At 47.4% G+C, this 25,881-nt stretch overlaps 1 protein-coding gene across 5 annotated transcripts in view; it reads left to right on the forward strand.

Moving 5' to 3' along the window:
- Positions 1–6,499: 6,499 nt before the first annotated feature.
- ARMH4 (armadillo like helical domain containing 4) overlaps positions 6,500–25,881 on the forward strand; it is a 60,429-nt gene continuing 41,047 nt past the window's right edge. For 2 of the 5 annotated variants that reach the window (XM_081860633.1, XM_081860632.1), the window contains exons 1-3: positions 6,509–6,689; positions 15,913–17,233; positions 22,701–22,925. In XM_081860633.1, coding sequence (XP_081716759.1) covers positions 6,675–6,689; positions 15,913–17,233; positions 22,701–22,925 — 1,561 coding nt within the window. In that variant the 5' untranslated portion in view covers positions 6,509–6,674. Of the gene's footprint in view, positions 6,690–15,912; positions 17,234–22,700; positions 22,926–25,881 lie in introns of all 5 variants that reach the window. The other 3 variants (XM_081860636.1, XM_081860634.1, XM_081860635.1) reach the window with 3 other exon arrangements.

Consider the following 25,881-nt stretch of genomic DNA (forward strand, 5'->3'; position numbering starts at 1 on the left):
CTATATATTTTTTTTGGGGGGGGGGAATGAATGAATTCCTATGCCTCACAAATAACCCAGAGGTACATTTTAAATAAAAGGACACATTCTACTCATGTAAAAACACACGGATTCCCGGACCAGCCACATGCTGGATTGAGAAGGCGATTGAGCCGGATCTGGCCCCCAGGCCTTTGTTTGCCTACCCATGCTCTAAACCCAGTTTTCCTCATAGGGCAATTGTTCCATCCCTTTAGTCATCTTTTGTTCTGGGAACCGTCCTGAGACCTTCAGGTATAGGGTGGTATATAAATTCAATTCATCATCATCATCATCATCATCATTGAAATATACCGTATTTTTCACACTATAGGACGCACTTTTTCCCCTCCAAAAATGAAGGGGAAATGTGTGTGCGCCCTATGGTGCGAATGCAGGCTTTCGCTGAAGCCTGGAGAGCCCCACCCCCAGCCCCACAAGCTCGGGGGACAGCAGGGAGGCGGAACGCCGCCATCCCGCTGTCCCCTGACTTGGTTAGAAGGCTGGCGGGGGGAGAAGCCTGCTCCTCCCTGTCACCAGCCCTGCAAACTCGGGAGACAGTGGGAGAGGCGCAGCGCGCCCTTCCCGCTGTCCCCTGACTTGGCTAGAAGACTGGCGGGGGGGGGGGAAGCCTGCTCCTCCCCGTCGCCAGCCCCGCAAACTCAGGAGACAGCGGGAGAGGCGCAGCGCTCCCTTCCCACTGTCCCCCGACTTGGCTAGAAGGCTGGCGGGGGAGAGAAGCCTGCTCCTCCCCGTCGCCAGCCCCGCAAAGTCAGGGGACAGCGGGAGAGGCACAGCGCGCCCTTTCCGCTGTCCCCCGACTTGGCTAGAAGGCTGGCGGCGGGGGGGGGGGGGAGAAGCCTGCTCCTCCCCATCGCCAGCCCCGCAAATTCGGGGGACAGCGGGAGAGGCGCAGCGCGCCATCCCGCTGTCTCCTGACATGGTTTGGAGGCTGGCGGAGGGCTTCCTCCTCCCCCAGCCCCACAAGCTCCCAGAGCGATGCCAAGCTTCGGCATGGCTCTGAGTCCCGTTCTGGGGGAGGGGGAAGCTCGGGCTTCCCCCGCCCCAGCCCCGCGCTTGGGGGGGGAATAATTTTTTCCCCTTTATTTCCCCCCCCCCAAAATCTAGGTGCGTCCTATGGACCGGTGCGTCCTATAGTGCGAAAAATACGGTACTTGGAGTTGAGAGTGGATTTCATGCTCCTTATTCAGCTCATAGTGGTGAGGGGGAATGGAGGTTCCCCCAGAATGTCTGCTTTATATACATTATTTACACAATGAGTCCCACGTGATTGGCTAATTATGGGATTCTCCTGTAGGCCAATCAGGTCGCGGATTCACTTCCACTTGGAGTTGGATTGGGTGGCTCCTGTGGACCAATCAGACTGCTGCATTCTGGAGCCTATTGTTTTAGGACCAATCAGGCTGCTGCATTGTGAATCCTATTGTTCTAGGACCAATCAGACTGCTGCATTTTGGATCCTGTTCAACTCAGTACATAACAATCATCATCATCTTGGTAGCCCTTTTCTTACTATTTTCTAGCTCTAAAGATTTTTCCTTATTTGAGGTGACCAGAACTGTGCACACTATTTCAAGTGTGGTCTCACCAACATATTTGTACAATGGCATTACGATATTGGAAATTTTATTTTCAATCATTTCCCTAATGATCTCTAATGATTGAATTTGCCTTTTTCACAGCTGCTAACTTCTGGGTCTGCATCGCCATTGGGCTATCCACTACAACCCCAATGTCTTGTTCCTGGTCAGTCACTGCCAGCTCAGACCTCAGGAATGTATATGTGAAATTAGGATTATTATTTTTTGCCCTGATGTGCACCCCTTTGCACTTGCTTACATTGAATTGCCTTTGCTATTTTACTGTCTATTCACGCAGTTTGGAGATATCATTTTGGAACTCCATGCACACAATGGAAGAGTGTGCTCTTGCGGGTTGAGGTCAAACTGAATGGTTAGGTACCATGAGCAAAACTGAAAGGTTTGAGAAATTTGTGCTTGGCAGATCGAGTATTTGAAGAATAGTGTGGGATAAGGAAGAAGAGAGTTAAGAATACGGCTGGAGGTTATTGAAGAAACTCTCAGGATTATTAGAATCTCTTTCCGATGGAAGAATGGGCAGATACAAAATTTCATATTTCATTTTTTCCCTATTTCACTTTTAATTTGTACACCACAGTTCTGTATTGCTATACACAAGGCGGTTTACAAGCTGAAGAAACAACAAAATAGACGGCAAAGATCACACACCTAATAACAATCTGATCCAACACAGAAAAGTCAAAATAGAAACATAACTTTAAAAGAAACAACTTATATCAAATAAAGCAATATTCAGTCATCCATTAGAATATAATACTAAACAGTAAAATTAAATATCAGCAAATAATAATTAAACAGTTTATACTTAACAATTACAATAAATAATTACTAAACTATAATCAATAAAAATAAGGCAAAATTTGTACAATGGCACTTCATGGGACTTATCCAGTAAAGCTGAAGATTCAATGTGGTCAATGTGGTCAAAAGGAAACACAGTAAACTTGAGACTTAACACACATTTAACTTTGTGCATTCAGTTTTATGTGCTTGGGAAAAACATTTTTAAAAAATTAAAAGGGGGCAGAATATGGGTGGGCATCCAGGGAAAAATGACTTCAGCAACCACCTGCTACTGACCGCCGGTTGTTTTGACTTTATGGCTTTTGGCACAATCCCTTGAACATAATCCCTGCATAAGTTACGGACTCCCTGTGCATTTTCACACAGCACATAGTTAAACTAGGCAATTTGCTCCCTCCAGGGGATTTGACAAATGCAGGGAAGAAAAGGCTATTGGTGGTTACTACTTGCCATTTTAAGGGACGCGGGTGGCGCTGTGGGTTAAACCACAGAGCCTAGGACTTGCCGATCAGAAGGTTGGTGGTTCGAAGCCCCGCGATGGGGTGAGCTCCCGTTGCTCGGTCCCTGCTCCTGCCAACCTAGCAGTTCGAAAGCACGTCAAAGTGCAAGTAGATAAATAGGTACCACTCTGGCGGGAAGGTAAATGGCGTTTCCGTGCGTTGCTCTGGTTCGCCAGAAGCAGCTTAGTCCTGCTGGCCACATAACCCGGAAGCTGTACGCCGGCTCCCTCAGCCAATAAAGTGAGATGAGCGCCGCAACCCCAGAGTCGGTCATGACTGGACCTTTTACTTGCCATTTTGGCCATGTGCATCCTACATACAAGCTTCAGTATCAAATAGAGGAAATAAATGTAGTAGTTGCTGGAAAACAATGCATGAGAAATATTGCACTCGTGTCCCCCTTGTGAGCTTTCCGAGAGGGATCTGTCTGCCCCGCTGTGGGAAAGGAGATGCTGAAGAAGATGGGCCACTTCTGATCTCATCCCACAGCAGGGCTCTCCTTAGGCACAGTCTGATATTGTTTCCATTAGCATTAATTAATAGGCTGGCCTCTTGAGATGCCCTTGAGAACATCTTCTTGGGTCGGCTTCCCTTCTCCCTCCTTTCCCCTTGCTTATTTCTTTCTTTGCTGTGCTTGTCTAATTTTGCAACTCGCTATGTAGGACAGGGAGAGGAAGGAAATAGCTCAGTACTGCAGGGAACCGACAGATGGTGGTTTAAATTTAAGTTGAGATGCTACCGTGTGGTGTGACTATTTTAGTGGGTTCCCTCCACCCCCGAGATTTATTCTCTTTACTTCGGAGCACTTATTTGCTCCATTGATTTATGTACACTCTTAACAGACTCTAACAAACCCTGGTTAGCCCTGGAAAATGTAAGGGTATATCTCTTCCAGGCTTCCTTCCCAGAATTGCAACTTCCTCGTGTGACCTTGGGTAGTTCAGCGAGAGTATCTGAGTATTTCTTTTTACTCAGCAGTTCTGCTTCCCAGGTTGTAACTGCTGACTTTATTCACACCAAGTAAAATATTTTCTACTTCCATCAGCACTGGAGAGATCAGGAGCGGAGCTGGACTTTGTTCTTTTGGGGAAAAACAAAAATGGAAATCTCAAGAACACCCACCTGCCGTGCCATAAGGGGGTGGCCTGGGCAGATCAGGTATAAACTGGCTTGCAGGTTCTGCTTTGCTGCTCGTGATGTTCTTGTGGAAATAATTAAGAAAGAAAATCCAGGTGAGCTAAAGGAACATTATATGCATATTGTTATGGATGGAAGGGGAAGGGAGACACAAGGTGAGAAGTTGGGCGAGGGGTGTAGGTCACTGTAAGGTAAAGGTAAAGGTAAAGGGACCCCTGACCATTAGGTCCAGTCATGGCTGACTCTGGGGTTGCGGCGCTCATCTCGCTTTATTGGCCAAGGGAACCGGCGTACAGCTTCCGGGTCATGTGGCCAGCAGGACTAAGCCGCTTCTGGTGAACCAGAGCAGCGCACGGAAACGCCATTTACCTTCCTGCCGGAGCGGTACCTATTTATCTACTTGCACTTTGACGTGCATTCGAACTGCTAGGTTGGCAGGAGCAGGGACCGAGCAATGGGAGCTCACCCCATCACGGGGATTCGAACCGCTGACCTGATCGGCAAGCCCTAGGCTCTGTAGTTTAACCCACAGCTCCACCCGTGTCCCTTGTAGCTCACTGTAAGAAGGCAGCAATTTCTGTTCTGTCCTGTATTCATCACTATCAGCACCGTTTTCCTTTCTGCTGCAGTTTGGTTTCCGTCAAATACTGTATGTACACTGTTATGTGTATTGCTATCCCCTACCTAAAGTTAAGTTATGCAGATTACATAACTATTTATGTAACCGATGTAATGGAAACTTCTAAACAATGTAAAAGAAAGTAAATGCATATATTCTGCACACTTAAATGGCTCAGGGCTTTAATACCTCAAGGACCAACTCTCCCCATATAAACTGACCCAGACCTTGTGATCATCATCTGAGGCCATTATTCTACAGCTTTTTAAATGTGTGTTATTGTTTCGTTTTACCTATTTTGAGCTCCTGCCATGTATTTTTATCTTGTGAACCACTATCTTCGGATGCAGGTCGGTATATAAATTTAATAAATAATAATAATAACAATTAGGTGAAAAAACAATCTGAGTGAAAACCAATCGCATTCACTTATTGAATTCTGTTCCTGACAGCAGACGAACACGCAAACTGCAGCCGTTTCTGCTTCCTTTTCTCTCAGAATTCTCCAGTGGTCCTGATCACTGGTAGAGCACATCCTTTGCATCGAGAAACTCTCAAGCTCGATCTCCTGGTAAGCGCACCTGGATAGAGGCTGCACATCTGTAATCCATCGTGGGATGCATCGAATCCAGGAGGAAGCCATTGTGAAATATACTCGGAGTCGCAAAGTGATTTCATGCTCTTTATTCAGCTCATAGTGGTGAGGAGGAATGAATGAAAGTCCCCTCAAAGTATCTGCCTTATATACATTATTTACACAATGGGCTGCACATGATTGGCTAATTCCGGAATTGTACTGTAAACCAATCAGGTTGTGGATTCACTTCAATCTGGAGCATGATTGGGTGGTTCCTGCCAACCAATCATACTGCTGCATTGTTCTAGGACCAATCAGACTGCTGCATTCTGAATCCTATTGTTCTAGGACCAATCAGACTGCTGCCTTTTGGATCCTATTGTTCTAGGACCAATCAGACTGCTGCAGTTTGGATCCTATTCGACTCAGTACATAACACATTGTTTCTGTTATTATTGTGGTTGTTGATTTGCCCATCCGGCATCCTTCTAGGGCAGGGGTCAGCAAACCTTTTCAGCAGGGGGCCGGTCCACTGTCCCTCAGACCTTGTGGGGGGCCAGACTATATTTTTGGGGAAAAAATGAACAAATTCCTATGCCCCACAAATAACCCAGAGATGCACTTTAAATAAAAGGACACATTCTACTCATGTAAAAACACCAGGCAGGCCCCACAAATAACCCAGAGATGCACTTTAAGTAAAAGGACACATTCTACTCATGTAAAACACCAGGCAGGCCCCACAAATAACCCAGAGATGCATTTTAAATAAAAGGACACATTCTACTCATGTAAAAACAAGCTGATTCCCAGACCGTCCGTGAGCTGGATTGAGAAGGCGATGGGTCCAGATCTGGCCCCCGGGCCTTAGTTTGCCTACCCATGTTCTAGGGTCTCAGGTAGGAGTCCTGTCCTTCACCTGCACTCTGCTCCTTTAGATGCTGAACTTGGGACCTTCTACATGCCAAGCAGGTGCGCTACCTCTGAGCTATATGGACCCTCCCTTTTGCAACCCAAGCGTTTTTTGCTTTGTTTTTAAGACTTGAAAGTGCTGTCCAAGCTCCTGCTATTTATGAGTCCACTGGAGGAACCTGCTGGCGTTAGGAACACCCCCCCTCCAACTCCTATAAGCACAGCACAAGGTCTGCAGCTGGTGGGCGGGGCGAAGGAGGGTCCCCATGGGTGGGAGTCTTGCTACTGCCGCCTGGCCCAATCCCAGAGCCAGTGAGGAGGAGTGGCTGATGAATATGAACAGCAGCCTCTTCCTTCCCCTCCCTCTTCTCCTTTCCTCCTCCCAGTCTCTTCTGGCCATGAAGGCAGCAGCAGAGCAGCTGAGAGAAGGATGCTGAGGACCAGCCCAGAGAGCATCTTCCTGAAGATGCTGCCTAGCTGAAAGGATGGAGGGCGCTCAGGTAAGGCAGGGATGATACAGAGGCTGCCCTGTTTCCTGGCAACGAGGGAGAGAAGTCTAGGTCCAAGGGAGGCCGAGATCTTGTCTGCAGAGAGACTTCTCCCAAGTCACTTGCCCAGTCGCAGCTAAAAGATCCCTAGACAAGGGATGCTCGCTGCCCTGGGCTTTTTGAGGGCTGGGGATGGAAGGAGGCCTTGATGGGAGGATGCCCGGTCCTTCCCCCTTGCAAGCCTTGCATTCCACAAGAACAGCAGCAGAGCTTCTTTGTGTACTGTTTGAGCAAATGGAGGCTTGCTGCCTCTGCCTCTGCCTGCCTTTTGTTTGGGGATTTGCTTCCCCCATCCCTCCACCTCTCTTTCTCTCCACCTCTCTCTCTCTCTCCCCTTTCCTGCCAAGTTTCTTGGGCAAAGATCGAATATCCCCCTCCGATTCATGGCTTTGATTTCATTCATTTCTCTAGCTCTCCAGACTTTGGAGCAAGAGCCTCGTTGTGGAATTTCCAAGGTTTAGACGATGGCAAGAAAGGGATAGAAAAACAAGAGATGAGAATTGCAAGCCTTTCTTTGAACTTTTTGTGCGTCGCAGAAATACCTCTGAAGGTTACTGTCTGCTGCTGTCCTTACAGCTCCTTTTCTTCAGAAAGGAAAATAATAATAAAAATAAGTGTTTGGCATTTAATGTTCAGAACAGCCACAGGGAATTGGTTTATTCGGAGATGGAAGCGAGCTGGTGGGGGAGGAGCAAAACTTCAGACCATTTGCCATTTGTCTGCTGTGCAGAGATGCTACACCCCACTTTAAAAATAACATAAGGCGGCACTCTGGTGCAATGATATATAACAAGAGACACATGCTGTGATCTTTGCAGATGGGGGTGTTTTGGAGGAAGGGACGGTCATTTTCGTGTGTGTTTTAATTCATAAAAACCAACAGATCTGCGTCCCGGAAATTTAAGGGGCCATCTGTTTCCCCACAAAGAAATGGCTAAGTGGATTAGTGCTGTTTGCATGTATCCCTGTAGCAAATGGATCGCCAGATTTTGGAGAAGGTTGGAGGAAGAGGGAGGCGAGGCCTGCAAAGCTAGCCACAGATTCACGCTTAAAAAAAGCAAACAATTTTTTTGGGGGGGCGGGGGCACCTGTGCCCAACCCCAGATCTAATGCCATCAGTGCTGATATTCTGCCTGGGGCTATGACAGGTTCGGTGAACATAAGCTGCTAGCCATGTGTTGGTCCCAGGCCCATGCAGAAAAGGAAGGTTTTTTTAGCCCCGGGTTTGTGCGCTGGGTTTGGCTTAGCTGTGCAGCCCTGAGATATAGGATTGAGGTTGAATCCTGACAAGACAGAAGTACTGTTTAGGGGGGACAGGGGGCGGGCTGGTGTGGAGGACTCCCTGGTCCTGAATGGGGCAACCGTGCCCCTGAAGGACCAGGTGTGCAGCCTGGGAGTCATTTTGGACTCACAGCTGTCCATGGAGGCGCAGGTCAATTCTGTATCCAGGGCAGCTGTTTACCAGCTCCACCTGGTACGCAGGCTGAGACCCTACCTGCCTGCAGACTGTCTCGCCAGAGTGGTGCATGCTCTGGTTATCTCCCGCTTGGACTACAGCAATGCGCTCTACGTGGGGCTACCTTTGAAAGTGACCCGGAAACTACAACTAATCCAGAATGCGGCAGCTAGACTGGTGACGGGGCGGCTGCCAAGACCACATAACACCGGTCTTGAAAGACCTACGTTGGCTCCCAGTACGTTTCCGAGCACAATTTCAAAGTGTTGGTGTTGACCTTTAAAGCCCTAACGGCCTCGGCTCTGAGGGCCTTCTGGCTGTTCCCTCCCTGCGAGAAGTGAGGTTACAGGGAACTAGGCAAAGGGCCTTCTCGGTGGTGGCACCCTCCCTGTGGAACTCCCTCCTATCAGATGTCAAAGAGATAAACAACTACCTGATATTCAGAAGACATCTTAAGGCAGCCCTGTTCAGGGACGTTTTTAATGTATGACATCTTAGTGTATTTTTCGTCTTTGTGGAAGCCACCCAGGGGCGGGGTACAAATAAATTGTTGTTGTTGTTGTTGTTGTTATTATTATTATTATTATTATTATTATTATTATTATTATTATCTTCTTCTTCTTCTTCTTCTTCTTCTTCTTCTTCTTCTTCTTCCCTCTCTCTCTCTCTCTCTCTCTCTCTCTCTCTCTCTCAAAAGCTGAAATTACAAACCCTCCAACATCTTGAGTCCCAAAACCAGTGTGCTTATCTTCCCGCCTGAGTCACATGTGGCCCGCCCAAGATCATGGAACCCCAAAGATGCACTTGGGGTTATGCTTTCAGGCGCTCCAAAACATAAGATTGCAGCCCCGAAAGAGAGCTCCTTTTCCGGGCGAGATCTGGGCACAAAATAACAAAATCGCAGCCCCCAAAATGGCCACCTTGTTTTCGTGCGAGAAAGCAGGACGCCCTGGTTTTTTCCACAGCACTTGCGGAGTATGAAATTAGTTTCATACTGCGTACTTCTTGGTCACGCTAATTTCCTGCTTTTTCTCTAAGGTGTCCAAATTGTGGAGGTTGATGGCATATTATCTTCTCAGCAGCCCTGCAAAGCGGACTAGGCTGAACAGTAAGGCTACCTAGCAAAGTAGACCCCATCTTCTCCATACATTTAGAGCAGTGTAACACAACTTTAAACAGCCATGGCTGGGAACTGTAGTTTGTGACGGGTGATGAGAGTTGTTAGGAAATCCCTTTGTTTCCCTCACACAGAGGGCTTCCCAGGATTCTTTGGGGTGACAGAAAGCCATGACTGTTTAAAGTTGCTTTTAGATGCATAGCGCAGATGGGGCTTAATTCCCCCGAAGTCACTCAGGGAAGGTTTGTGCCTGAGTGGGGACCTGAGCTGGACTCTTCTTGTACAAACAGAACATTAATCTGAAGAGGTGAGGAACTTTTGTCAGTCTCAGGGTATCACAAGTTGGTAAATACAATACAGCGCCGTGCAAGAAAAATAATAATAGTCTGGTAAGACTGCTGTCTGGAAGGATTAAAGAAAACTTGAAGTTTATTGCTCTTATCAAACAAAGATATTTTTATGCGTAGTGAAATATACTCAGAGTCGAGAGTGGATTTCATGCTCTTTATCCAGCTCATAGTGGTGAGGAGGAATGAAAGTTCCCCCAAAGTATCTGCTTTATATACATTATTTACACAATGGGCTGCACGTGATTGGCTAATTCTGGGATTCTCCTGTAGGCCAATCGGGTTGTGGATTCACTTCCACCTGGAGCTGGATTGGGTGGCTCCTGCGGACCAATCAGACGGCTGCATTTTGGATCCTATTGTTCTAGGACCAATCATACTGCTGCATTTTGGATCCTATTGTTTTAGGACCAATCAGACTGCTGCATTTTGGATCCTATTGTTCTAGGACCAATCAGACTGCTGCATTCTGGATCCTATTGTTTTAGGACCAATCATACTGCTGCATTTTGGATCCTATTGTTCTAGGACCAATCAGACTGCTGCATTTTGGATCCTATTCAACTCAGTACATAACACATAGGTTTTCACATGTGGTCAAGGCAGAGCAAAGAAGTTAACACAAACATGTGCTAGCTCAGTGGTGTCCAAACTTTTTTCAAAGAGGGCCAGACTTGATGAAGTGAAGAGCCGCGAGGGCCAACCAAAGTTGTTTAGGATTGAAGTTGTTGAGCTTTTTTTATGATTTTACCCCAAAGTTGTTGAGCCTTTTTTTGGGATTGAAGTTGTGGGTGAACATATCAGACGACACAGCGATTCTTCAAACAGCTCTTTATTCACAGGCCAGAACTGAACTGAACTGAAGGGTTCAGCCAGCCTGCTTATATAGAGCTGTACTACAATGCAACAGTAACCATTTTCTGTAACTATCCAATCACTGAACGTCACTTTCAATCCCTTATTTGCATATGTGGACCTGAGTGAAAACTATCTACAGTATCCCCCTTCTGGCCCAGGGTGAGAACTTCAGTACATAACACCAGTTGTTGAGGGTTTTTTTAGGATTTTACTGCAGGAAATAAACTGACACAGGGGCCGGATTATATCGACCGGCGGGCCGGATTAGGCCCCCTAAACGAACTCTGGACATGCCTGTGCTAGCTCATTCTGACACCGACTGAAGAAGCAGGAGGAAGCGAAGTAAAGGAAGCGATTTGCTTCACCAAGAATTAGTTACGAAGACAGGAGGAATCGGTGAGGGGTAGCAGGCTTCCTTTTGATCCGTTGCCCCTCCACTGGTTCACGTAGCTTCTTACAAGTGTTGTTGATTTACTCTCAAAGGAGGCAAAGTCCCCAAACACTCAGTGTCTCCATGCCCTGACAAAAACCATAGCATTGTTGTATTGCCTTGCTGTTGCGATGCATTGATTATCTGGGATTCAAAGAACCCCTCTTTTTGTGTGATAAACTTTTTGCTTCTTGTGAGGCCGGGAGCAAAACTTCAAATCGTGTAATGATGCCTTTAAAAAGAAATAAATAGAAAAGCAATCTGGGGAGGCTGCAGTTTTAAAGTGAGAAGCAGCGTGTGTGTTTGTTTGTTTGTGTGCATGCGGAGCTGCTTAAATTTTCTCCCCGCCATTCATTTCTAGTCAAATAACTCCCCTCCCAATATCATTCCCTGCTGCTGGGTTCTATAATAATAATAATAATAATAATAATAATAATAATAATAATAATATATTATTTATACCCCGCCCATCTGGCTGGGCTTCCTCAGCCACTCTGGGCAGCTTCCAACAAAATATTAAAATACCGTAATACATCAAAATACATTCTAGCTGCTTATTCAACCTGTAATTGTGCAGGGGAGTGGATATGTCCCGGTGAGGGAGCGGGAGATTTTGTGTATCAAAATAGCTTACCAGTGTAATAAACATAAATCAGCCCTTATTCCCTTATGGGGGACACAAGTGCCCTTAAAGAGTCTTTTTCAGTTTCTCCATCGGTCGGAGAAAATGACAGAGGCCAACCAGAGAATATTGAGAAGCAAAGCAGCTAGTAAGCCTGATCTTTACTAATTGTTGCAACAGGGTGCTCCCTCCACACGCAGGAGAAGGAAGAGAGACCCAGAACCAAGGTGTGTCCGCCCTTATATAGACATTTTAAATTGCCCGCGCTGGAGTCCAAGACCACCCTCCCGATACATCATACCTACATCACAGAAGGGGCGGTCTACAACAGAAATCTGAGTGTGTTGCTTGCCTCCTTTCTGGCAGGTTACCTGTTAATGCTTACTTGATTGGATCCCCTGGGGAGCCTGGCCAGTCTTTTGTAATGACAAATACTTAGTTCCCGAGCCAGGTCACAGGCTCACCATATTCATACACAGACATATCCTTAAGACAGGATTTGTGAGCAAAAAGACAATGGGGAGACTCCCCCATCTCCTCCCTCCTTGCAGAGAAAACATTTGATCAGTTTGGAAGTGAAAATGGTTTCAGGGCGGTCCTCCTGTGCTGCTCCAGACATGTGATCCACACATCTACGTATGCGCTTGGTTGGTACATTTATGAATATTTATTATATATATATAAAAAAGACCTTAATTTTTTTATTTCACCAGAAAGGGGTTAAGCACACTCAGCTCCTGCTATCAGCTCAGAACGGCAGCTTTCCAAGGCTGCTTTGCAGACTGTCTCGCCAGAGTGGTGCATGCTCTGGTTGTCTCCCGCTTGGACTACTGCAATGCGCTCTACGTGGGGCTACCTTTGAAGGTGACCCGGAAACTACAACTAATCCAGAATGCGGCAGCTAGACTGGTGACTGGGAGCGGCCGCCGAGACCATATAACACCGGTCTTGAAAGACCTACACTGGCTCTCAGTACATTTCCTAGCACACTTCAAAGTGTTGGTGCTGACCTTTAAAGACCTAAACGGCCTCGGTCCAGTGTATCTGAAGGAGCATCTCCACCCACATTGTTCAGCCCGGACACTGAGGTCCAGCTCCGAGGGCCTTCTGGCGGTTCCCTCGCTACGAGAAGCCAAGTTACAGGGAACCAGGCAGAGGCCCTTCTCGGTAGTGGCGCCTACCCTGTGGAATGCCCTCCCACCAGATGTCAAAGAGAAAAATAACTACCAAAATTTTAGAAGACATTGAAAGGCAGCCCTGTTTAAGGAAGCTTTTAATGTTTAATAGATTATTGTATTTTAGTGTTTTGTTGGAAGCCGCCCAGAGTGGCTGGGGAAACCCAGCCAGATGGGTGGGGTATAATTTTATTTTATTATTATTATTATTATTATTATTATTATTATTATTATTATTATTAACATTAACTGAGCTTTTCGTTCCACTTATGAAGACCTTTTGCCCTATCTACGGTCTCCAAACACCCTTAACTGGGGGGCCCTGAGCAGGAGTGTGGAAATGATCCACTTTCCTTGAGGGAAGATGGACTTGTGCCGCGGGGTATTATTGATCTGCTGGTTTACACAATATACTCGCCTCCATCCTTTTCTAATTAGAAATCACTAAGGAAGACGATTGCCAAACAAGCTGACCTTCTGCTTTTGGGTGCAGAGAGATGTCTTTGTTTTGTTTTAAATAGTTTCAGATCAATACGTTCTACCTCCATGGTTGGAGGTAGTGAAGGCAGAACAGATATAGTTTAAATTTCTATTAATGTTTGATTTGTTTTTTAAAAATATTATTATTATTTCCATGTTTTTAGCTGTTCTGATTTTAGCTGTTCTGAATGAGATTACATTCTATACAAGATCTCAAAGTAGCTGTTCTATTACAAAGGAATTTCAGAAATAGACTGGAAAGAGAAGCTGCTGAATTGCAACTTATCACCAAACTTAAAACTATGGAGAGACCTGGTTTGAACAAAGACATTGGATTCTTATCTCATTATACATGACAAAGCCATTTTTCACCTTCTCACCCCTTGCTTTTTCCTGTTAGACCTATTGCAGTCGTTAAGAGTCGTCAACAGGCTCATCGCAGCTATCTGCCAATCACCCATTCCCACCACCCTTCTGAGTAATACCCCTCCCCACCTTCTCACTATATAGAAAGGTCCGGTGACTTCTGTTTCAGTGTATCTGAAGAAGTGTGCATGCACACGAAAGCTCATACCTAGAACTAACTCAGTTGGTCTTTAAGGTGCTACTGGAAGGAATTTTTTTATTTTGTTTTGACCATGGCAGACCAACACGGCTACCTATCTGTAACTGATTTTATCTGTCAGCTGCCTTGAGATGCTGTCAGGGGAGAAGATGGGGTATAAATAAATATATGAACATAACATAACATAACATAACATAACATAACATAACATAACATAACATAACATAACATAACATGATAATAAACATTAAACCAGTAATTTAAAGGGCTTGTTTGCATGGTTCAGTCTAGAACAGAATGGTACAGTCCTCTTCAGTCTGTAGAAATCTGATATGCAGGAGAAATTATCATTATTAACTTGCCTGTTTATAAGATTACTTACCTGCTATTCGCCGTAAGGTACCAGTAAGGGTTGCGAGTTTATAATAATACAACAGAAAACCTAATAAAAGAGTTGATGGATTATTAAAAAAACAAAACAAAACAATTCCCAACAAAAGCAGTGCAGTATAGGTTCAATGAAACAGAAATTGCCGGTCTAAGGCCACAACTGAGTGTCTTGTGAAGTAGAAAAGTCCCTTGCACGTAGAAAGCTAGCCTCTCCTGGAGAAGTGTCTTGGCCTGACCTTCTCCCTGATGTGCTAGTTTTCCACATGCAAGGAGATTTCCTATTTTTCTTTTTATGGAGAGGATGCACCTTAGCATGTTTGCATTTAAATTTCTCCCACCTCTGATCCCTTTGCAAAGCAGCTGACCATGGATTAAGGGCGAACGTATTGTAGCGAAGCACTGTTGGGATGCTTTAATTGCTGCACCTACCAGTGTCCCTGACTGAGCCTGGCACTACAGGGTGGCGCGCTGAGAGATGACAGCTGCTTGCAGTTCTCTCCATCAAGTCTGTCAACAGGCTGTCATGTTCCTTGAACATCAAGCATGGAGGTGTTTGCGATGAGCAGAGCAAGCATCTGCGATCATCATGGGACCTAGTTCCGACAAATGGCAACCAAACCTTTATCCCAGCTTCCAAATCTGCATCCTTTTGGTGGCATATCTGAACTGTAGGTAAAGGTAAAGGTAAAGGGACCCCTGACCATGAGGTCCAATCGTGGCCGACTCTGGGGTTGCGGCGCTCATCTCGCTTTATTGGCCAAGGGAACCGGCGTACAGCTTCCGGGTCATGTGGCCAGCATGACTAAGCTGCTTCTGGCGAACCAGAGCAGCGCACAGAAACGCCGTTTACCTTCCCGCCAGAGTGGTACCTATTTATCTACTTGCACTTTGACGTACTTTCGAACTGCTAGGGTGGCAGGAGCAGGGACCGAGCAACGGGAGCTCACCCCGTGGCGGGGATTTGAACCACCGACCTTCTGATCGGCAAGTCCAAGGCTCTGTGGTTTAACCCACAGCGACACCCACGTCCCTAAATACATATAATAAATGTTCATAAATGTACCAAGCAAACACGTATATAAATATATGAACCACATGTCTGAAGCAGCACAGGAAAACAGGCCTGAAACCATTTTGACTCCCAAACTGACCACCCCCTCCCAATCCCTCACTTTCTCAAAACAATGTCCAACAGCAAAGAAGGTACCCAGCACTATCAATTAACCTCCCGACTGATTAGGACATTAAAGGCTGTTCTCATGCCATCAAAGAAGGTAACAAGAGATAAGAAGGGAAAGGAACCGAGGCAGGAAGGGCAACCATGTTAGATCACGAGCCTAGGACTTGCCGATCAGAAGGTCGGTAGTTCGAATCCCTGCGATAGGGTGAGCTCCCGTTGTTCGGTCCCTGCTCCTGCCAACCTAGCAGTTCGAAAGCACATCAAAGTGCAAGTAGACAAATAGGTACCGCTCTGGCGGGAAGGTAAACAGCGTTTCCGTGCGCTGCTCTGGTTCGCCAGAAGCGGCTTAGTCATGCTGGCCACATGACTCGGAAGCTATACGCTGGCTCCCTCGGCCAATAAAGCGTGATGAGCGCAAGAACCCCAGAGTCGGCCACGACTGGACCTAATGGTCAGGGGTCCCTTTACCTTTACCTATTATATGTATAAGACCTTAAATTTTTTATTTCAAGAGCTTAACTGAACTGAGAGCTCTCTTTTGCTTCTCGCTTCCAGGTCTTGCTCCCCGGCACCGCTTGCTCTCCTCGTTCCCCCGCACGGCGCTCCGCCGGAATGGGCCCCCATCCAATGGGTTTCCCCATCTGCCTCTCCCTCTGCCTCATCCTGCTCAGCTCCTGCAGCCCGCAATGCCTCGCTTTCTGGGAGGCGGAGGGGCGGCCCGCGAGACAACTACGCCAGGCCTTTCTGGAAGATCCTGGAAACGTGAGCGTCCCGGGTCCAGAAAGCCCCTTCAGCTCACCTGCGCAAGCAGCCGGCACTGCGGCTTCTGGAAACCTCTACGAAGGCGCTACAGCCGAGCTGGCCGGAGAGCCGTTAAACACCGCCACCACCATCAAAGCCACGCTACCAACCAGCCTGGATGCTCAAGGTCCTTCAGGGCACCAGGGTTTGGATGTTGACGCCACTGCCTCAACCCCAGAGGTGGGTGGCAGAGAGCAGCAGTTGGACCCCAGTGTGCCCAGTAAAGAACTGGGGAGCAATGGGCAAAGCGAAGTCCTGCTCTCCCCAGCTGTGATGGCTCCAGAACCGAATGCCAGGGGTGATGGGTTTAGCACGACCGCAGGAGAGCTGGTGGAGGGTGGCGGGGCAGGAGATGGGGTCGGTTCAACGGTGGACGTTTTCGTGCCAGGCGTCTTGGAAGGAGGCAGAAGCACCACATGGCGACCGGCCACAGAAGAAGCGCCCATTTCCAAAACGATAGCCAGCGGCCGCTCCGTGACTCCTTCCCCTCCAGCGGGTCAATACGTTGATTCTGAGCAAGGGCCGGACAGAGACGACCCCTCGGTTTTGAGCAGCACAGAGGGTCCTGTCTTGGCTCCGACTGACGCCGCCTCGGGTTTGCAAAAGGGGATCTCCACGGATCGGGAGCTCTTGGAAGGCGTTCCTGGTGCCGTGGCGACTGTCACGCCGCAAAGCGACGACTGGGATGATACAAAATTTGGGACCGCCAGTCGGGTGGGTGCTCTGGGACCTGTGGCGGAGCTTTATCCTGCTGTGGGGGGAGAAGAAGAGGAAGACGATGTGAAGAAGGCTCTGCCGCCGAGGTTATTGGCAGCCACGGCCAAAGGAAGCGAGAATGTTCAGACCGGGTTGGGCCTCGCATCCGCGGCAAGCAGGGAGCCCACCTCACCCTCTGCTAGCCTGGATCCTGCCCGTGTTGCTGACCCGTCAGCGAAAGCTGCAGCCCCCTCTGGGAGCACAGTCGAAAATGGAGACCCCATTGCCACTTCCCGTTCCAGATCCGTCGCAGAGACCACCGCTACGACGGACGCAACCAAATCAGATGTCTTCCAAACCCCGAGAGATTCGGCAAGAGGTAGATAATTTCCTCCTTTTGCTTTCAGTTTAGAGGGTGTGTTCGCATTACTGCCTTCAAGGGGTAAGTTGCTGGGCTCTTTTTTTTTTGTGTGTGTTTTTTTCACATCTCCTTTCTGCTCACATCAGCACAGCTTCATTAGTCTCGGAGTCATTTCTTTTTTGTATGGAATCTCCTGGCCCTTCAGGAATTTTATTTACAACATAACACAACCCCCCCCACCCACAATACACAAATCCAGCCTTATTAAACGTGAACATAACATACAGTGAGCATAACATACAACAATATAAACAACCAAATAAAAGACTTCCTTTATCTGGCTTCCTTATTTACTTCTTATAATCTGTTTCCTTTATGAATAATTATTAAGATTTTTCTAATTATAACCTAAATATCCACAAAGTCTCCTGCAGACATTAATCAAAACAAGTCCAGGTATGTATTTTAGGGCACTGTTTTGTGAAGTATTCTCTGCATTTCCCCCATGCTTTTTGAAACACTTGTCTAGTGTGATCTCTAATTGCCTCTGTTAATCTAGCCTAATCTATCCATATACTCTAACAGTTTGTCTTGCCATTCCTTTTTTGTTGGCACAGTTTCTTTTTTCCAGTTTTTAGCAATTAGGATCCTTGCCGCTCCTGTGGCATAGAGGAATATTTTCTGATCTTCTGTTATCCCTAGTAGATTAATTTCTGTGGTTCCAGAGTGTTGACAGGGCAGGGATGCTGTTTATCCTACTGAAAGGTGTTCACACCTTGGCTTGAGATGAATTAGGTTTAAGGACTCCAATTGGTGTGAAACTGGTTGGAGAAACAACCAGTTACATCAACCAATGGAGATGTATGCATTTTGGATAATGTCATGTTGACACAGACTAATGTTAACGGAGAAATCTGAGGGCTCCCTTGGACAAAAAACAAAGACACCAGCCAGGAATAGCAGAGCAAAACAGCAGCCAGTAGGCCTTTATTGAAGACTGTCGCGACAGGACTCCCACCTGCCACCAGGTGGAACAAGATGGAAGCCCCCAACAAAAGAGAACCCAAACTTTTATTAGCTGCTAATCCCCATGGTACAGCCCCCCAAACTACATCACTCATACATCATGGTTACATCATGAAAGGGGAGGTCTGGTTTGGTGGCAGTAATCAGAGCATCCTGGCCCCTGCCCCATGGTTCCCCTTGCCCTCCACCAAACACCCATCAAGTGGAACAAAAGAGATCTTTACATTTCCCTGTTTCTCACCCTTTTGTCTTGATCTGGGTTTTTTATTTCTGGAATGGCTACCTGTCTGGCACTCAGGTATCAGGATGCCAGGAATTATCACTCAGGCAGAGGGGCTGCTGAGTAGCTGAGCTCACATGTCTACAGTCATACCTCATGTTACGTTTGCTTCAGGTTCAGCATTTTCAGGTTACGTCAAGCCGAAAGTACCGGAAAGGGTTACTTCCAGGTTTCGTCACTCGCGCATGCGCAGACGCGCACAATGATGTCACGCGCATGTGCAGAAGCGGCGACCTGCGCACCCGCAGGTGTGGGTTGCGTTCCTTTCAGGTTGCGAATGGGCCTCTGGAACGGATCCCGTTTGCAACCAGAGGTACCACTGTATATGAATTTCTGAAGTTTTCCCAGTGAGCCAGTACATAGATACATTTATCAGTGAATTTTTACATTTGGTATTGTGCACCAGAGGCCCTTTGAATAGATAGGAAGAAACTGTGATGAAGTGTTTTGTGGGGACAAATCACAAAAGTCACAAAAGTGATTGTGCTGATTTTGGTAGCGGGCTGCATGTGCATGATATCTGCTGGAGGAGCAACCCCCCCAACCTATATTTAAATTCCTGCAACACTAAAAACCCAGCCCTGGAATTGCAGTGAGTGCTCAGTGAATGGTTGTGGTTTGACTGTCAGACTAACACCTGGGAGACCAGGGTTCAAATCCTTCCCCCTCAGCCATGAAGCTCACTGGGTGACTTAAGAGCCAGTCACTCACTCTCAGCCTAACCTACCTCACTGGGTTGTTGTGAAAATAAAAATGGGGAGGGGGGAGAAAATGATGCATGGCACCCTGAGTGTCAGGGAACTGCCATCGGAGCCAGAGGCGGAGGGAGGGCTCCAGAGGGATTCCGGAGAGCGTCCCAGGAGGGAGAGAGGCAGCCCATCTTCTGGGGAAGGAAATCAGTGTAGCACCAGTGGAGAAGGGGGGCAGATGGGGGAATCGGCGAGGTGGCTCCATGACTCCTCGCCGGAGACCAGTGGGGAGAGCACGGGTCCTCCGCTGCCCACACCCTCCTTGCGCAGAAGGCTTCCGCGCAGGGAGAGTAGGCGGAGACTAGGCGTCAAAGAGCTTCTTTGCTGGAAGAAGTTCAAGAAACGCCCACTGACGGATTCTGCCAGCGACTGAGACAGCCACGGGTGAGTGGCTGTCCTGACAAGAAAGGGTTCACCCAGGTAACTCAGCCAGGTGTGGCGCCGGTTTACGCACGAGCAACCCCTGGAAACAATACCCTGAGCTACTTGGAGGGAAAGTGGAATGTAAATGAAAAACTAAACAAACAAATAAATCTTAGCTTACTTATACTGCAAGCTGAACCATGCCTGCTCAGAAGCCACTCCTGCTGAATTTGATGAGAGCAGGATAAGTGATGTTTGATGTTTGAAGCTCAACATAAAAAAAACACGAAGATCATGGCCATTGGTCCCATCACCTCCTGGCAAATAGAAGGGGAAGAAATGGAGGCAGTGAGAGATTTTACTTTCTTGGGCTCCATGATCACTGCAGATGGTGACAGCAGTCACCAAATTAAAGGACGCCAGCTTCTTGGGAGAAAAGCAAAGACAAACCTAGACAGGATCTTAAAAAGCAGAGACATCACCTTGCCAACAAAGGTCCGTATAGTTAAAGCTATGGTTTTCCCAGTAGTGATGTATGGAAGTGAGAGCTGGACCATAAAGAAGGCTGATCACCGAAGAATGGATGCTTTTGAATTATGGTGCTGGAGGAGACTCTTGAGAGTCCCATGGGCTGCAAGAAGATCCAACCTCTCCATTTAGAAGGAAATCAGCCCTGAGTGCTCACTGGAAGGGCAGATCCTGAAGATGAGGCTCCAGTACTTTGGCCACCTCATGAGAAGAGAAGACTCCCTGGAAAAGACCCTGATGTTGGGAAAGATGGAGGGCCCAAGGAGAAGGGGACGACAGAGGACGAGATGGTTGGACAGTGTTCTTGAAGCTACAAACATGAGTTTGACCAAACTGCGGGAGGCAGTGGAAGACAGGAGTGCCTGGTGTGCTCTGGTCCATGGGGTCACGAAGAGTTGGACACGACTAAATGACTAAACAACAAAGGATAAGTTACAGATAGGTAGCCGTGTTGGTCTGCCATGGTCAAAACAAAATAAAAAAATTCCTTCCAGTAGCACCTTAAAGACCAACTGAGTTAGTTCTAGGTATGAGCTTTCGTGTGCATGCACACTTCTTCAGGTATCTGAAGAAGTGTGCATGCACACGAAAGCTCATACCTAGAACTAACTCAGTTGGTCTTTAAGGTGCTACTGGAAGGAATTTTTTTATTTTGTTTCAACAAAGGATAAGTGGTCTTAGGTTTGCATTCTACAGCTCCCAGGATTCCTGATGCCCTGGCAGGAAACAGAGACTGGTGAATAGGATTGCCAGGGCATATATTTTGGTTCCCCTAAAGTTTCATTCTCCTGATTCCCAAAGAAGAGGCAGGGGAGCTTTCAAAATTCTGGCAAGTTTGCATTTTTAGCCGGCTGCCACAATCAGATGCTGCTCTGGCAGGAGGAGATTTTTTTGACCTTCAGGCTCTGCATTGTGGAGCAACTGCTGCCGCTGTGGAATTTTTCCTGCAGGCAGCACAGAACTTCTGCAGCCTCGATCCAGTGTTTTTTGGCTGTTTCGATGCCACTGCAGTGAGCTAGTTTGGGCAGGCCCAGGTTCTGGCGGCGGCTGGCTGCTTTGACGGAAATGTCCCCAAATGAAAAATGAAAACAAACACAAAGAAAGTGTCATTGCAGGAGGGGAGCCTTGATCATGCTAGGCTCTGACGCAGCTGGAGAGATGGCAATCGCTGCTATCTGTCTAGCTCTCGCTTTCCGGAGGGGAGGCCGGGTGATCAATGGAGACCATGTGGGTGTGAGGCTATTGGAACATATCCGGCTCGGCTCCTGCAATGAACGGCTGTTTCTGCAGCGGGAGGAACAGGTCAGCAAACGCTTGCTGCAAGAAGAAAAAAGGGGAAAATTCCTGCCAACTTCTTGCACACGTTGTCTCCTGTACAATATGCATAGGGGATAAAATTGAACCCGGAAGAATCCCATGTGGGTCCATGTGGCTCCAAGGCTCCATGTGGCTTAAGAGCACTCTCCAAGCTGCTGCTTCTTTGGCAATCACCCGTAGCCGAGTAAGACTGTCTTCCATAAACACAGTTTTAGCAACGAGTCCGTAAGTGACTGTGGAGGCCAATTCTGGATCCACACATCCTTCCACAGTGGGGACATTGGTTTCCGGGTGAGAGTTGATCACAGTGAGGATTTGCCAAGTGTGCCTTCCTCCTTATGATTTTTTTCTTCCTTGCGTCCTGAGTTCGAGTGTCTTCAAAGCCAACCAGAGAATATTGAGAAGCAAAGCAAACCTTTGGTCAAGGCTGTTCTCCAACTGTAGCGCTCGCAGGCCAGTGTTTCCCAGTTGTCGGTGTTTATACTACATTTTTAATGATTTGCCTTGAGAAAGTGTTTAAGCCAGTGTGAGAAAGCCAGTGTGGTGTAGTGGTTAAGAGCAGTAGTCTCGTAATCTGGTGAACTGGGTTCGATTCCCTGCTCCTCCACATGCAGCTGCTGGGTGACCTTGGGCCAGTCACACTTCTCTGAAGTCTCTCAGCCTCATTCACTTCACAGAGTGTTTGTTGTGGGGGAGGAAGGGAAAGGAGAATGTTAGCCGCTTTGAGACTCCTTCGGGTAGTGATAAAGCGGGATATCAAATCCAAACTCTCCTTCTTCTTTTGTTGACCACCGGCACTACATATTCCATTTTTAAGTTTGGAATAGAGTAGTTGCGCCCCAAGTATCACCTACTGGAAATGTCTATCCAAGTAGCACTGGAACTACTGCAAGATGGTGCCCCCCCACCCCCAGTTTGGACAGCCGCTCCAGAAGGATTCAATGGTATCGAAAGCCGCTGAGAGGTTGAGGAGAATTAACAGGGACACATCATACAGTTTCTGTGCCAAAAACCGGGCCTAAACCCCGACTGGAATGGACCTAGGAAATCAGTTTACTCCAAATACATTTTAAAAATAATAAAAAATGAATGAATGAATGAATGAATGAATGAATGAATGAATGAATAAGGGTGCTCTCAATGCATTCGGCTTTCCCTAAATGGGTCGGTCCAGTAACAGATATTTTATCTTCTTCTGTGTTTGCCACCCCACACCCTCCAGGCGTTACTCCTGGGGCAGCAACATCCTTCCACGAGGTGGGTGCCGTGCTTCTTCCAGCTGTGACGCAAGGCGACATTAGCACCCAGCAAGCTGCAGGGCCAGAGAGGGTGATGGAGGGAGAAACACCAACAGTTTTCAGAATCTCCCAGCTGCCAGAAGACTCTGTGGCTGCTGCTTCCCCCCTTGCCACCAGTTTGCCTGTTCTTAAAACACCGGATGCAAAAGGTTGGTAGACTCTTCTTTCTTTCTTCTTGGCTGTGACTCCATAATAATAATATTACTTTTATTATTTATACCCCACCCATCTGGCTGGGTTGCCCCAACCACTCTGGGCAGCTTCCAATCCAGTCATACCTCGGGTTACAGCCACTTCAGGTTGTGTTTTTTCGGGTTGTGGACCGCCGAAACCCGGAAGTACCGGAATGGGTTACTTCCGGGTTTCGGCGGCTGCCCATGCGCAGAAGTGCTAAATTGTGCTTTGCGCATGCGCTGAATTGCAACCCATGCATGCACAGACGCGCCACTGCGGGTTGCGAACGTGCATCCCGCATGGATCATGTTCGCAACCCGAGTGTCCACTGTATATGCAAAAACATGATAAACCAGCAAACATAAAAAAACACTTCTTGATACATGGTCCCGCCCACAGCTTGTGTTATAAGAAAAATACTGTTCTCTTTCCCTTATGGGGTATCTAAGAGCCCGTATAGAGTCCTTATGTAGGTTTTCTATCGGTAGGAGAAAATAATAGAGGCCAACCAGAGAATATTGAGAAGCAAAGCAGCTAGTAAGCCTGATCTTTATTAAACTGTTGCAACAGGGTGATCCCCTCACACGCAGGAAAGGAGGAAGAACCCCGAAAAATGGCGTGCAAGCTTTTATATAGACTTTTGAAATTGCCTGCCCTGTAGCTCAAGACCACCCCCCAAAGCATCATACATGCATCACAGAAGGAGATGGTCTACAGCAGAAATTTGAGTGTGCTGCTTCTCTCCTGTCTGCCAGGATACCTGATAATGCCTTATCTGATTGCCTTTTTTGGGTAGCCTGGCTATTCCTTTGAGATGGTAAATACCGTAGATTCCGGCATATTAGGCGACTGGGCGTATTGGACGACTCCCCAAATTGGCAGCTGCAATTTGGGGATTTGTCTTATAACCCCAGTTGCCTAATACGTTGGGCAGAAACAGGGGGCGGGCTCAGCTCCGTGCCGGGAGAAAGCTGCCCGGCGCGGAGCTGAGCCTGCCGCTCTCTGCTCCTGCTTTGGGCGCCACCACCAAGAAGGCCTTCTGCCTGGTTTCCTGTAACCTCACTTCTTGCGGGGAGGGAACTACCACAAGGCCCTCAGAGCTGGACCTCAATGTCTGTGGTGAATGATGGGGGTGAAGACGCTCCTTCAGATATACTGGACTGAGGCTGTTTAGGGCCTTAAAGGTCAGCACCAACACTTTGAATTGTGCTCGGAAACGTCCTGGGAACCAATGTAGGCCTTTCAGAACCGGTGTTATGTGGTCTCAGCGGCCGCTCCCAGTCACCAGTCCAGCTGCCACATTCTGGATTAGTTGTAGTTTCCGGGTCACCTTCAAAGGTAGCCCCACGTAGAGCGCATTGCAGTAGTCCAAGCGGTGTAGACCATATTGTATAGCCAGTAACCAGGCCTTGCATGCATGCTGAAAGACTTCAGTTCATTCGGCCTTCTTTCTTTTGTTCTGTATAGCAATTAGCATGCCTCAAACTCTGATTCTATGACTAAACCAACAATATTAGGAAGAACTTTCTGACAGTAAGAGTTTTTCGACAGTGGGACAGACTCCCTTGGGAGGAGGACCACGGAAGATCTTGTAGTCTTCAAACAAAAACATCTTGGAGGTCCTGGACCACAGAGAGGTTAGGCTGGCCTCAACCAGAGCCAGGGCTTTTTTGGCCGTGGCCCTGATCTGGTGGAACTCTCTGTCACAAGAGACTAGGGCCCTGCGGCACTTGACATCTTTCCGCAGGGCCTGCAAGACAGAGCTGTTCCACCAGGCCTTTGGCCAAGGCACAGCCTGACCCCCTCCTTTGGTGATCCTCACAGAACTCTAGCCCAATGGTTGCCATCAATTTGATTTTTAATTGATTTTAGAGTGAATTGGTTTTAGAATGCATTTATATCAATTGATTGTGATTTTATTTAAAGTGTGTTACTTTTATTGTTGTTGGCTGCTCTGAGCCTGGCTTCGGCTGGGGAGGGCGGGATATAAACAAACCAACCAACCAACCAACCAACCAACAAACAAACAAACCAAAACACCGTATTTTTTGCTCTATAAGACTCACTTTTTCCCTCCCCAAAAGTAAGGGGAAATGTGTGTGCGTCTTATGGAGCGAATGCAGGCTGTGCAGCTATCCCAGAAGCCGGAACAGCAAGAGGGATTACTGCTTTCACTGCACAGCGATCCCTCTTGCTGTTCTGGCTTCTGAGATTCAGAATATTTTTTTTCCGCCTCCAAAAACTAGGTGCGTCTTGTGGTCTGGTGCGTCTTATAGAGCGAAAAATACAGTAAATAATAATAATCTGCCATGGATGCTCTAGTTGAGATTCCTGCATTGCACGGGGTTGGACTAGAATGTGTTTCCCAACCTTGTGCCTCCAGCTGTTTTTGGACTACAATTCCCATCATCCCTTGCCACTGGTCTTGCTAGTCAGGGATGATGGGAGTTGTAGTTCAAAAACAGCTGGAGGCACAAGGTTGGGAAACACTGGACTAGATGACTCTCTGGGTCCCTTCCAACTCTATGATCCTGTGTAAGACGTTGTTTCCGACCTCTGCCAATAATCAATATTCCACCCCACCAAGCATGCTCAGTTCTTGTTGGGCTGTTTTGAGAGGGTTCCTCCCCTCACTCTTTTCGGGTGTTTCTCCTAAAGATTTTGTGGTACAGTGGTACCTCAGGTTACATACGCTTCAGGTTACATACAGACTCCGCTAACCCAGAAATAGTGCTTCAGGTTAAGAACTTCGCTTCAGGATGAGAACAGAAATTATGCAGCGGCAACGGGAGGCCCCATTAGCTAAAGTGCCGCTTCAGGTTAAGAACAGTTTCAGGTTAAGAACGGACCTCCACCTGGCAGAATCCGAGACCAAGGTGAAGGGTTGGTGGAAGAAGATTGGAAGAAATTTAAAGTTTATCTACAGAAACA

Source organism: Podarcis erhardii (genome assembly GCF_964252035.2).
Source record: "Podarcis erhardii genome assembly, chromosome: 1".
Classification (NCBI taxonomy): Eukaryota; Metazoa; Chordata; class Lepidosauria; order Squamata; family Lacertidae; genus Podarcis; species Podarcis erhardii.